The 13,568-nt window shown below is 46.9% G+C and overlaps 1 protein-coding gene across 3 annotated transcripts in view; it reads left to right on the top strand.

The window, feature by feature from the left end:
* STPG1 (sperm-tail PG-rich repeat containing 1) overlaps nucleotides 1–13,568 on the top strand; it is a 43,653-nt gene that overhangs the window by 20,847 nt on the left and 9,238 nt on the right. For all 3 annotated transcript variants that reach the window (XM_004679383.2, XM_012722179.1, XM_012722178.1), the window contains 4 exons: nucleotides 92–193; nucleotides 4,065–4,235; nucleotides 8,981–9,089; nucleotides 11,849–12,014. In XM_004679383.2, the coding sequence (XP_004679440.1) occupies nucleotides 92–193; nucleotides 4,065–4,235; nucleotides 8,981–9,089; nucleotides 11,849–12,014 (548 nt within the window). The remainder of the gene's footprint in view (nucleotides 1–91; nucleotides 194–4,064; nucleotides 4,236–8,980; nucleotides 9,090–11,848; nucleotides 12,015–13,568) is intronic.

Genomic DNA, 13,568 nt, shown 5'->3' with positions numbered 1-13,568 from the left:
GCTGGAGGATCACACCGAGGTTTAGTGTCCACAGCAGCAAAACACACTGGGGTCCAGTGTATTGATGATGCCCCATTCTCTTCCCTTTCAGGATGAAGTCCCAGGTCCTGGGTTCTACAATGTCATCCACCAATCTCCAGTGTCCAACAGTGTCTCGCTGTCTAAGAAAGGGACATGCACTTTCCCCTCAATGGTAAGAACCCCTTCTCTTGAGTAAGAGCATTAACTGATCAGTAGCTCACTTCCTTCATTGCATAACTCTGTACTGGACATCTGGTTCTTTCTCTTCCAAAGGCCTGTGGTTCCAATTAAGAAAGTAACTGCCTCTTCAAATTTCATGCCAGTCAATGGAATCCTGTGTCTTCATGTAATTTTTTTTCTACCGCTACACATCTCCAGAACAGAACAAGAAGCTAGAAGAACAATCAGGACCTGATCATCCAAAACTAATTTTTGGCATCATGGAGTAGATGAGCCAACATTTTCCTGAGATTTTTAAGCCTAGCAGGAAAAAGAGGATGTTTCCCCCCATCTCCCCCTGGCCCCAATGTGATATTTCACACTGCTGTGTCTATGTGGGTTATTCAAACCATTGCGATATCTGCTGGGCCCTGTTTCCGTGAGTCTGACATTAGGAGTCTTCTCTCCTCCCCATTTCTCATCTTCGGAAGATGTGGGCCTTCACCTTCGTGGTGGCCTCTCACATCAATGCCAATGACCAGCCTTATTTGAGTATTTATAAGCTGGCAAGCAAAACCGCTCCGGTGAGGGGAAAGAGCCGAGCTGAGGAAGACCAGCAGAGGCAGGAAAGTGAAAAAGAAAGCAAAGCTGGACTCTGTTCACAGAACACATGTACTGTCTTGTCCCTTTAAAGTCATAATAATCTGTTGCGCAGAAGTCTGATGGTGCCCAACGGTGGGATTGGTTTAGGGTTCACACACAGACACACACAAGCCATTTCAAACACACTGAACACAGTCACACACAGGAACTCTGAGATGGGCAGAGCCGAACACTCAAGGAACAAACCAACTTTGGCATGAACTCCCCATTTGCAAAAATTGGAGGCTGTACATGCCCGCAGTAATTTCAACAACAGCCATACCTCTACCTATTTTTCTGCCCTAAGCCCCGCAAGGAAAGAGGCGCAGAATCAACTGGCCAAGAAGTGCCGTCTCACCATGCGGCCGCACCGGAGCCAAGACTTAAGGCCTAATCCTGACTCAGCTGCGGATTCTCGATGTGACCTCAAGCACGTCACCCTATGTGTCCTGGTTGCCTCATAAAAGTGGAGACTCCCTGCAGGCGCTGGGGAAATTAACGTTGCAATGAGTGAAATACTCTTTGAAACTGGGAGCATTATAAACATGGTAAATATTATGATTGTTACCACCTGAGTCACAAACAATACTTCCTGCAACACCTAGGGTTTCTCTCTGAGAACGCCTTTGCCAGCCAGTGGCACTGCCCATCCCTGCCTGGTGCCAAGAGGGGCTGAATCAGAGCGCACGGTCAGTTCCTCACCAGGCTTTATGTGCAGTGAGGTTGGGCGGCCTGGGGGAGGGGCCTGAGGAAAGGCCTGGGGGTGACAGCATCACATCAGGCCTTTCTTCTCTTAAAAATTCAGACCAAGCCCAAAAGAAGGTAGACATGGTGCTGCTCGGGCCTGCTCCCCCTCTGGGAGGGGTTTGGGAAATCATGTTTATGGTTCTACGCACTTATGTGCCTGTCCTCTTGGGCAGCATCCTTGAGGGGTTGACACAGGCCCGTGGGAGACACCCCCCCACGCCGTAACCTGGTTCCTGACCTGGACACAGGTGGGAACCTTGACCCTTCTTTGGGATTTTTGCAGTTAGCATCTGTTACCCTTTCAGATCCCAGGGCTCTGAGTGGGTGAAAAGCAGCCCCAGGAGCAAGGCTGTTTCACGGACACCGGCCCGAGCAGGAGTGTGGTTGCGGGTGAGGCCGAGCCTGACTCGGTGGATCCATACACCTGGTGACTGCTGGAACAACTACGCCCAACCCTCTGAGAGAAACTGTCATCTCTCTAAATCCGCGTATTATGAAGAACTTCATGAGTGTGTTCTAAATCTTTGCTCCGGAATTACTCATAGGAATGGCTAGGAGTTCGTGGTGGCAGGTGGAGGAGACGTTCATGCTCTGTCTATACTGCACAGTGCCGGGGGTGGTCAAGGAGAAGCATACAAGAATGCCAGCTCATGGCCAGCTTGGAGGCCGCAGGCCTGGCCATTAAAAGAAAGTCAAGGGTGAGGAAGGGTGGGGAGGGTTTGTTACGTCAGCTGCTTCTGGGACTAATCCCAGGACTGTGTTTAGAACATTGCCTTTTTTTTTTTTTTTTAAGAATTCACTCCCCTCCCCAAAAGTATGTTAATAGGAGTTTAGACCAAAAAGAGTCTATGATGGGGTAAGTTTGGGGAAGGTTGGTTCAATAATGTCAGGCACGTTTCCTTAGCGTAGAACTTGTCAGAGTGTTGAATATGCCTGTGTGTGGGATAAGTCTTCCAAATGGGAATATAGTGTTGGAGGCTTCTCAGATTTACCTGAGGCTGCAACTCTGCCTGCTGCTGCTCTACCACCAAGACAACCTAAGAGAACTAGAGGACTTTGGGAAATGGCGCTTCAGGAAACACACTTGCCCACTCTGCTGGGTGTGACGCAGGACAGACATGTGACGAAAAGCACCCTGAGGAAGGTGTGACCTTGCCCTGCTTCCTCTGTGGAGGTCTGGGCAGAAGAGAAAAGTGGTTCTTCTTGAAGGAAAACCGCCCAAGTCATTCATTAGCTGCTCATCTTGTAAATGCAAACACCTCTTATTCTTACCCCTGAAGGCCCATTCCTCTTTAGAACGGGATCTCTTGATCTGCATCATAGAGAGGTTGGGTCCTGCCAGTCACTACAGAGGAACATGTGTTTCCTCCTCTATAAGGTGGGGATCATCATAGTATCCACTACCTGGGGTTGACATGAGGATTAAGTGCAACAGCCCATGAAAAGAACTTGGTTCACTATTGCCCAAAATGCCAGGGTGACCTGACTACTGGAAAATCATGAACCCTTATGATGAGGAGGCAGAGCTGGGCTTGAGACTCTGAACAGCTGGGACTCTGCAGAACATTCCTGATTCTGGTGGCACAGGCGCTTGGTGCCCCTGGCGATCCATAACAGGTGCTGAGGACCATGGCCCATGAGAGTAAAGTAGGGGTGACTGTGGCGAATACCTTCCCACAACCTCCCCCACTTTCTGTGCTCGATAAGCGATTGACCCTTATCAAGCTAAGGATGACAATGTTCTCAAGCTTTTAACCACCCTAAAATATTCAGAATTTTTTTGTTTTATCAGATGCCAATGCTTGCTATGCTATCCTGGGGTAAGGTGATGTTATCACCTAGTTTCTATGGCTTTTGTCCCTTTTCATTTTGCAAATATTGATTGTTGGCTTTTTTTTTTTAACTGAAAATAGTGTGTCATGGCTTCCTGCAAGGGGTAAGATTGACTGTTAAAACAGCAAAAATATAAGTTTTATGAAACCAGTAATGAAGCAGGGTTAGGAGACATGATGGTTAGTAAGTGCTGTGGGGCTTTGTACCTTTAAGACATTCGAAGCAAACTTGTCATTTAGGTGATTCAGATTATTTAACCTTAGAAACAAGAGGTTTTACTCAGAAGAAAAGCCTACGTTGCAGGAAGAACAGTCTAAAGTTTCCCATCATATAAATTACCCAACAGCTGATGAGTCAAGAGCAAGTGGCCTGAAATGGGATTGGGTGGAATGCATTTATGGCAAAATTATTTTTGCCAAGTCCCAAACACAAGGTGAATAATTTGAGTTAGTTTACAGAAGTTATTGCAGGTCTGAACTTGCTTTTTCCAAGAGCAAGTCCTTAAAGTCTGAGGTCAGTTTGTCATCATTGCTACCTGCTGGAGTTTCACCTCTTATAAAATGCTTGTAGACCTGGCGCTGGGCATCAACTTTTGAAATACCTGCCCTTCAGAGTCACAACAGTATCTGACAGTGCTGATTCCTTGTGCTTTCCTTTCACAGCGTGCCCGATTAGACACCATCATTTCCAAATATCCTGCAGCCAATGCGTACACTATCCCGTCGCATCTGGTATCGAAGAAAGACTTCAGTAATTCCTGTTCCAGTATGTTCCAGTTGCCAAGCTTTGCAAAAGTCCTCAGATTTGAAACTCCTGCACCAAACCATTATAATGTAAGAACGTCCCCTAAGCTTACTAAATATATATTAAGTCAGTAGTTGAATTAAATAAAGGAGAAGTTGAGGGGAGGGAGCTTTGGGAAATAGCATGTTAATACAACTGGTAAACCAGCCAGCATTTTTTTTTTTTTGACTGCCCAATGTGTACATAAGACTGTAAAATACCCAGAGAATTACAGAACCCAGAAAAAATTGTGGGCAAACTGGAGGTTAGTAGGGAGCAGTGGGAAGTCGGTGACCCTAGAAAATACTTCCAAGGTAATAAATATTAATTTTGTAAGCTTTCCTCTCATAAAATCTTCCTGGGACAGTTTCCTCATCTGTAACAATGAGTGTATTCTTTATCTCCATATGTGTAGACACTGTTTATGTTTTAGGTTCTTTTTTTGTTGTTGTTTCAAGATTTAGTTATTTATGCATTCAGATCTGGGGTGCAGGGGCAGTGAGAGGATTCACCAGAGACAGAGTAGGGAGCAGAACAGACAGATCAATGAAGTACACTGCTGAGGGGAGCAGCAGGCAGGTCAGGAGAGGTCTGCCGCACCACGTGGGTCACCTCCAGGGTGGGGGATTGAACTCGCACTAAAGCGGCTACAGCCAGCTTGCAGTGCTGCCACCAGGGAGGGCCTGTTTTAGGTTCTTATAGGGAAAATAAACTCTTTCCATATCAGAAAATCTTTTTTTTTTTTAAACAGTATTGCCCTGTTAATTACAATCATGTTTTAGTCACTGAGGTAGAATGGTATAATTAATGGGTAGCAGCTGCATTCAGGAAAATTTAGTTCAAATATCAGTTGTGCTACTTGCTATCTGTGTGGCTTTGGGCAGGTCCTTTAACTTGAGGACTCAGTTTATTGATCTGTAAAATGGGGCTGTGTCTATTTCGTAGTGTTAATGCAGACATAAGTAAGCTATGCTGAATGCCTAGTACAGCACCTGGCACACAGGGATTTCATAATCCATGTAGGTGAAGAGTACTGCCTCTCATTACCAGTTGAGCCTCAGTAGTAAAATGGAATTAATTATACTTTCCCTACAGAGTTATTATAAGAAGCAAATGAAACAGCGAACGTGAAAGCACTTTGAAATGCATAAGACATGAATTGTATGTAAGGTACTAATATTGTGATGCCACGTTTAAAAACAATTCGGCCTTAGAATAATTCCCCTTTAATTTCATTTTTCTTAGAATACTTCCCCTTTAATTTCTTTTTTCTTTTATAATAATTAGAAATACTATTTTTCTGACTAAAAAAAGCCTGGTCACCCTCTGTGATTGAGCCCATCAAAATAATTTTGCTCAAAGGATTGTGGGTACCTGCTAAGCTGGTACTGGCTAAGTGCTGGCCCTATGATGAGGGTCACTTATATTACTTCAAGTTTTCTAGTGGCCACTTTTAAAAGTCAAAGGGAGGGAAGCCCACGGGGATTACAACTGAGATGGGAAAAAGCACAAAATAATGTAAAAATAAACTATTACATTATTTTTTAAAAAGTCAAAAGGAACAGGCAAAATGAGTTTTAATAAGATTCTATTTGACCCAGTGTAGTAAAAATATTATCAATATGAAAATGAGTTTGATACGTTACACTGCTTTCATCATCCTAAGTCTATAAAAACATCCCAGTGTAGGGCCCTCCCTGGTGGCGCAGCGGGCTAAAGCACAGCACAAAGAAGCTTAAGCCGCTTCCGCATGAGTTTGATCCCCGCCTGCCCGGGAGGAGATCCACATGGCGCGGCAGACCTCTCCTGACCCGCCCGCTGCTCCCCTCAGCAGTGTACTTCGTCGATCTGCCTGTTCTGTTCCCCACTCTGTCTCTGGTGAATCCTCTCACCCTCCGCGTCTCTGGCCTGTACCCCAGTTCTGTACAAATAAATAAATAAATCTTTAAAAAAAAAATCCCAGTGTATATTTGATACTTGCAGCCCATCTTCATTTGGGCCAGCCCTGAATCCAGTGCTTAAGAGTCACGTGTGGCTAGTAGCTATCGTCTTGACCGCACAGCTCTAGATAGTCTTCCTCAGGAGTAATTAAAATCTGAAAATAATAGTGATGACCATGATGATGGAGAGGCACTTCTCATGGTTTATGTGCTGGTTTGAGAGTGACATGTTCGCCTTACTTTTCCCTAGAGTCCATGACTACCTTATTCTCCATTTACAGAAGAAGCTGAAACTCAAAGAGGTGAAGGGACTTGCCCAAAGTTTCCAGCTTGAAAGGGCCACTTGCACATGAGCAGACAGATGGCCGCAGTATAAAGCTGGAGCGTGGCCAGTCACTGTGTCCTGACCATGTGTGGCTCCCGTCACTGGTCCTGCAACTGCTCTGTGCCAGACTGTGATTCAGCTCAGATTCCGCCGGGGAGCTCAGACAAGAAGTAGTACATAGACAAACAAAATAATTACAAACGCGGGTCATCTTTGAGGGAGACAAATCGTTGGCACCTGAGAGAATATGTGGGTGGGTGAGGGGTGGCATTTCCTCTGTACTTTAGATGGGGTCCATGGAGCAGGCCCCATGGCTGATACCCAAAGATGGAAGGAAGAGCTGGAGTGAGGGGAACAAAGGTGCAAAGGTCCTGGGGTGACTCACAGCTTAGCCCCGAGGGAACTATAGGAAGTAGCTAGAGTGGCAAGAACTCAGAGGAGAGAGAGGAGGTGAGGTCACACAGATAGGCGTGGGTCACTCAAGCAGGGCCCTAAAGATCCCAGGAAGGTGTTTGTACCCTGTGCATTGTGACCTGTGGGTGATTTCGCCAGATACACTTTTTAAGAAAAATTTCCTTTGCTGTTTGGAGGATAGACAGCAAGTCAGTGGATTCTGGAAAAACAGGAGATTAACCTGATAGAAGAGAGGTTGAGACCTGGTGCACAAAAGTGACAAGGGAGGCCACTCTGCCTTTGCCATCCCTGAGAGTGGTCCAGGCCACTCAGGAGACACAGGGCCGGCGCCACGCCAGTGCCCCCTGATTATAGCAGAGGGCAGGCGAGTGTGGGCCTCCCCGCTCCTGTGCGCTCCTTCCCCAGCTTCAGAGCTCTGGGGCAACGCAGGTCCTGAGATGCTGCCTGGTAGGAAGGGCTGTGACGTCTCGGGAATGCCTTCTCAGGCACGCAGGGCTAGTAGTCTAGAAGTGACTGAGTCTCAAGCCAGAACCCAGTCCTGCCAAGAGATGGGGTTCAGGTTGCATGTTCTTTGTTCATTGTTGTTTTAATGTCACTCTGAAAATAACACACGCTCATCACAAAAGCAAGCATTGCAGAAACCCACAACCTAGAACGTGGAGGTGCCGCACACCCTCAAATCCACGGGTGGATTTCCTTTCCCGGTTCCTCCCTCCCTCGGCTCCCGCTGCTGTCCAGGGACCCTGCATAGTCTGCTGCTATCTTGGGTCCCCTCCCCCCAGTGCCAGCCACGTGCTCCCATCACTTTGAACCGCCAGTGACACACACTCAGCAGAGACAAAAAAATGCTGCTTTATGCAGTCGCTTTCTGTCTGGGTGCGGAATAAAGCTGAAGTACTGTTTTGTCTACAGGAGGCTTTCTTCAGAGCTGGAGAACAATGGCCGCGTGGCGGGAGAGGGGTAGGGGCGAGATAATCCTGTTAGCCATTCTGCCTCGAGGTCCGCCAGGGCCTTTGTGTGCCTCAGCTGCGGGTCCCGGCCGCTCAGCGGGAATCCTTCTCCCTGCCACCGAGTTATTACTTCCTCTCAGGCATCCTGGCTCCTCTCCCTCGGCCAGTAATTAGCCCGCTCCACCTGATCTTTTGTTTGCCTTCTCTGCAGCAGTCTGGCCCGAGGACCCCGGTAAAAGCTAAATTCCTCTGCCTTTGTAAACACTGAATCAAAATGCCATCTGCATTTCTTCAGGAACTTTTTTTTTTTTTTACAAAGTGGTATCAGGGAAAATCAGATGTCGGGAAATCAGATGTCGTGGCCCCAGCAAATAGTTTCACAATAGTTTCACCCGTTCAGTAAATATCCCCAGCGATCACTGGCCCGATTTTTATTGCATCTTTTATCTAAAATACAGGAGACTGACTGCGAATCAGCCTTTAAAATATTTAGGATTCATATGCCACCAAAGAGTGATCTCAGGGCTTTTTCTTTTTCCGTCTATTATTTTTAGAGTTCTCCATGTCATGGACACTCTCGATTGTATGTTTTTTGGCTTAACCAAAATTTTTAATTTCTGGTCAGGCCAGGCAAGTTGAGACAAGAGAATGTTTATAAATCTGATCGTGATCTTAAATTACATGATTTTTTTTGGTATCTCCAAGCCCTGCGGTTAGAGGACTTTCAATCCCCAGGAATCAGAGTGGGACTATGTGGGGTTATGTAGGCTCCATCCAGAGATGAATAAAAATCATAGGGGAAAAAATGATGTGTACATAGAACGTTACATGCTTTTACACACTGTCCTTGGGTTGCTGAGGCCCCACCCTCCCCGTACACCGCATCAAGCATCTCATAGACCAGGAAATTCAAGTGCAGAGGAGCGAGGGGGGGGGCACAGGACTTTGGGGGACACAGACCTCTCGGCTGTGTGGGTCCCCAGCATATGGCAAGCTCACCCATCACGGGCTGCTGAGGCCACAGGAGGGTGAGCTCCAATTTCAGGGTCAGCTCACTTTCTGAGGCCAGGTTTGAATTTGACTTTTGGAGGTGACAGTGTCCCTCGCGCAGGCGCAGTGACGAGGAAGGCAGGCACAGCGCCCACCCTGCTTATTTTCTCCCCCAGGCCTCTGACTCTTGCTGCAAACAGAGTAACAATGTGAGTGCCCGAGCGGGGTTTGTGTCAAAGACCCAGAGGGGACCTTACATTCGCACTGGCACAGGACCTGCGCCAGGTAAGTGGCTGCCCTACTGTCGACCCCGATGCATGCGCCCCCCGGGATCTGCGGGGCGCCCCATTCTTGAGACCATGTCTCCTTGGGGCCTTAGGCTTTGGGGATCCTTCTGCCCCCACTGCCCGTGGGAGCCCCCATCCAGACAGCAGGTGGAGGACACCGTTCCTCCTAGGCCCGCGCTCAGTCCTGCCTTCAGGTGAGGAAATGGAGACTCAGAGCCCCCCGACTTGGTTAGCATCATGCCTCTAGTCACTGGCAGACCTGCACCCAGTGTCTGCGGAGGGCGCCGTCACCCCCTTTGTCACTCTGTGCCTCGGGAATGCACAGGGGGCCTTCCTGGGGGGCCCAGAGACAGGCCCCAGACCCCCTCCCCAGCTGCTGCAGAAGATTCCAGAGAGGGCTGGGGAGGCTCTGTGTGCCCACGGCATCCTTGTAAGTTGCAGTGCACCTGCCCACACGGGTCCTGCAGACCCCCGGGAAGCCTGGGCCCCCAGAGCCCAGAGGAGGAGGAGGGCGGGTTTGCTTCTGTGATCACGCCTCTTAGATGGGGGTGTGGATTAAATTGCTGCATGTCACATTTCAGCAAATCCAGATTAAAGTTGAGAAGATCAGTCTGAAGCCAAATAACAAAACCAGCCCTAATTAGGAGGCTAAGCCCGGCTGAAGCTCCCCTGCCTTGCATCATCCACAGGCAAAACCCCACTTGTTTGTTTATACAGGAGAACAAAGCCGGGATCCCTGAGGTTTGGCCAGAGGCCCCGCCAGGACCCGAGGCTTGTGGGGACCTCAGGTCCATCACTTGCACCCGTGCCCTCCCAAGGGACCCTCAAGCTCCTCATTAAGTGAGCAGGAAAAGAGAATATCTGTTAAGCTCCTACTATGTGCCTGTGGCTTTCCATTCTTTGACTGAGGTTATAGTGCTGAATGCTTCCAAATCCCCATTGAACGTAACCATGCAATCAGAAAGCATATCATTATTGAATCCCCTTTGTACAGGTGGAAAAGGATGACACATAGAAAGCAGGTGACACCCCCACAGGGCCTCAGCTGGATTTGAATTAAGCACATCAGACTCCATGCCTCAGCCTGCCCCTCCACCTCTCCTCCCCTCTCCTCAAATTGCCAGGGGCAGAGCCTGGAGAATCTGCTGCTCTGCAAGAAACAATCTCAGAAATAACCTTGTTTTTTTGCTCACTCACTCCCAGGAAACCAGCTGTGATGGGCACCCTTGCTGTGCCACTGAGGGTTCTGCCTACCTTCAATTCTGAGCAAAATGCTGCTTCACACTTTTGCTGGCTGGGTTTTCTGAGTTTAGACTTGCCAAGCGCATCACAATGCCATCCTCTCTCTTCCCTTAAAAAGAAAAATAGAACACAGGGAAGTGTCCCCATTAAAAGGCTCAGTTGAAAATGTGGGTTACAGAATTAAATCCACAATGTGAGCCTGACACCATGAAAGGTCTGGAAGTCAATACACCAGAAGATTAGCTTCTGTTTGCTCTGGGCTGGGGCGGGGGGGGGGGGGCATAAGTGTCTTTTTACCTTTGTTTCTACCTATCAGCATTTTATAATCAAGCATCGCTACACTGTTCTGTTTGATGGGGGGAATATACATATATATGAAAAAGGGAGAAATAATATGAGAGATAGAGACCAGTACTATAAATGCTGTTTATTAAACATCTCTTTGTGTTATTAAAAATCTTTGTAGCACATCCTTTTTAATGGATGTGTAGTATTCCATCACATAGCAGTTCATAAAATTTAGGAAATTTAGGTTGTTTTAAAGTGGCTGTTAATATGAATGGTAGTGAACTTGCTTGTAGTATAGACAATCAAGATTATTTCCTTATTGGACTTGCTTAAAGGGAAATTGCTAAAAGTATGCAAAGTATTTCAGGTTCTTAATATTTATGACCAGATTGCCTTCAGCACAGGAATAATTTACCATCCTGCTTCTCTGAGGAACCTGTTTCCCCTCACCTTTGTCTTCACTGGGTTGATCCTTTAAATATCACCCTGCTTATATTGTCCATATTGTTGTTTTTAGTACTTTTGCATTGAAGAAATACATTTTATTTAAAACAAAATGAACTTTCCAATGTTTAGAAAATTTTAAATACCTTTCTCACCCACAATGTAACTGCCACCACTAATGTAACTGTTTCTACGTTTTATTCAGCTGTTTCAGTCTGTACAAAGATGTCATTATAGTATGTATAGTCTTATAAGCTGTATTTTACTTTTTCCACCCCCCTTCACTTTCAGAGCACTTGTATGTATCATTACCAGGACTGTCAGTTTTTGAATCAGGGCTTGGTGGGAAAGCCTACGCTTCAGAGACTGGTGGCCCACATAGTAGGTGCTCAATAATATTTATTGATTCCCTATTTACTAAACATCTACCATAAACCAGGAATCAAAATGTTATTCAACTATCATAACCACTCAATTATTGGACTAATGAATAATCTTTAAAGAGAAGGAAGGCTGGTTAGTCCCTGGCTAGAAGAAATGTTTTGGCAAATTGTTTACAATTTGCTTACAGTAGAAGGGGTCACACCCATCTTGCTGGCTGCCATGGAGATGGGGTGGCTAAGTATGTGAGGTCCACAGCATGTGTGCCCTAAATGGTAAATAGTATTTGTAGTTATTTCAAGCACCTTAGTGTCATTAAGTGTATTCTTAGTATAAGGTACTGCTTTGTATTTTTTTGAGGTCTATTCCTTATTCTGTTTTAAAATTTTCTTTTTTTTCTAGGGCATTATAACATCAATGACTCCCTTGTGAAGCAGTCACCAAAGATATTAATGTCTTGTTTTAAATCAAAAACTAACCGTGGATCAAAACTGATAGCAACAGGCCCGGGACCTGGTTATTACAACCCAAGTGATCACATCAAAATTCAAAGAAAGGCTCTTTTCCCGTGAGTTCTGATTAGTTTGATCTCTCCTTGGGAAGGTTCTGGGTGGTGGTTCTGGCAGGGCACAGTACCGAGTTGCTCTCCAGGGGCCCTTGTTGACACATAGTGGGTGCACAATAAATGCTTGTTGACTACATCCTATTTATTGAGCAACTACTATGTTCCTGGAACTTTACATCTTATTTAATTATCTTAATAACCCTGTTGTAAGAACTATTATTCTTACTTCATAGAGGAAGAAGAACAGCTTCAGGGAGATGAGGGATGTACCATACAGTTCACTTGAGGTGCACAGGGAGTCAGTCCAGGATGCCTGGACCTTTCCATACTCCTCAGGATGTTGTGTTTACTTGATGCCCACACTATTCTGTTTTTATAACATATACTCTCCACTGGGGTGGCAGGATATGCATAATCATTGGAACACACATAGTTTTGTACAATTGGTTAAAAGCGTAGACTTCGCAGTTGGTCAGATGTACTAGATTTGGGCTTTCCATGCTGTGTGACCTTGGGCGGTTTACTAACCTCTCTGAGCTTCCATGTCCTCATCTGTAAAATAAGGACAAGCCATTGTTCACTGTGTTGCTTTCAGCTTTAAAAATATATATGTTGGGCAAATAGTAGGTATAAACAGGGACTTGAACCAAACACAAATTTAAAAAGTGAAGGTGGATTTGTTACCATTTTCACTAATGTTGCTTTCCTCTAAGGGACTCAAATAAGGACAATGGTTCTATTCCTCAAATGGCCCTAGAGCTGCCTGCAGTTAAGGTCAGGCCACATCTGTTTTTGAAGCCCTCTCCCCATCCCGGTGGGATTGGCTGTCGGGAGAGCTGACGGGCAAAGCTGGGGTGAGCATGCAGACACTGGGGCCTCTCTAGAGAGTTCAGGCTGGTGACGGGGTTGTAGGGAGGAGAGCCAGAGAAGAGTCTGCCGAGTAGGACTCCGGACCTGGAGGAGAAGGGGTTTGGGCCCAAGGGAGTTCGCTATGTAGGCTCCTCTGCCCTGTGGTGCTGGGCTTCTGCAGGCTGGCCCTTTGCACAGGCTCCAGGGCTGCGGACCGGGGCAGGAACAGCTCCAGAAATAGGCTTCCTCCAGGTTGCGGAGGGCTCCCCTGCACACGATCTTCCCATCCGTGCCAGGGAGAGAGGCAGGTGACAGGCGCTGGATACCCAAGCACCAGCTTCTCTTCCTCTCTTCTCTGAGCCTCAGTTTCAACGTCATTAAATGCAGATAAAAAATTCTTCTTAGGCTCTCCCTGGTGGCCAATGGATTAAGGCTCAGTGCTATCACCGCTGCAGCCTGAGTTTGATCCCTGGCCAGGGAGCTGACCCATGTGGTGCAGCAGATCTCTCCTGTCCCACCCACTGCTCCCCTCAGCAGTGGATTTCAGCAGATCTGCCTGTTCTCTCTGCTCTGTCTCTGGTGAATCCTCTTACCACTGCGCCTCTGGCCTGCACCCCAATTCTTCTATTAAAAAAAAAAGACGGCCCTCCCTGGTGGCGCAGCGGGTTAAAGCACTGCACTACAAAGCTTAAGCCACTTCGGCATGAG

Source organism: Condylura cristata, unplaced genomic scaffold (assembly GCF_000260355.1).
Source record: "Condylura cristata isolate star-nosed mole 26May11 unplaced genomic scaffold, ConCri1.0 scaffold00008, whole genome shotgun sequence".
Lineage (NCBI taxonomy): Eukaryota > Metazoa > Chordata > Mammalia > Eulipotyphla > Talpidae > Condylura > Condylura cristata.
Note: the sequence above shows the minus strand (reverse complement) of the source record. Positions and strands in the feature narration are given on the sequence as shown.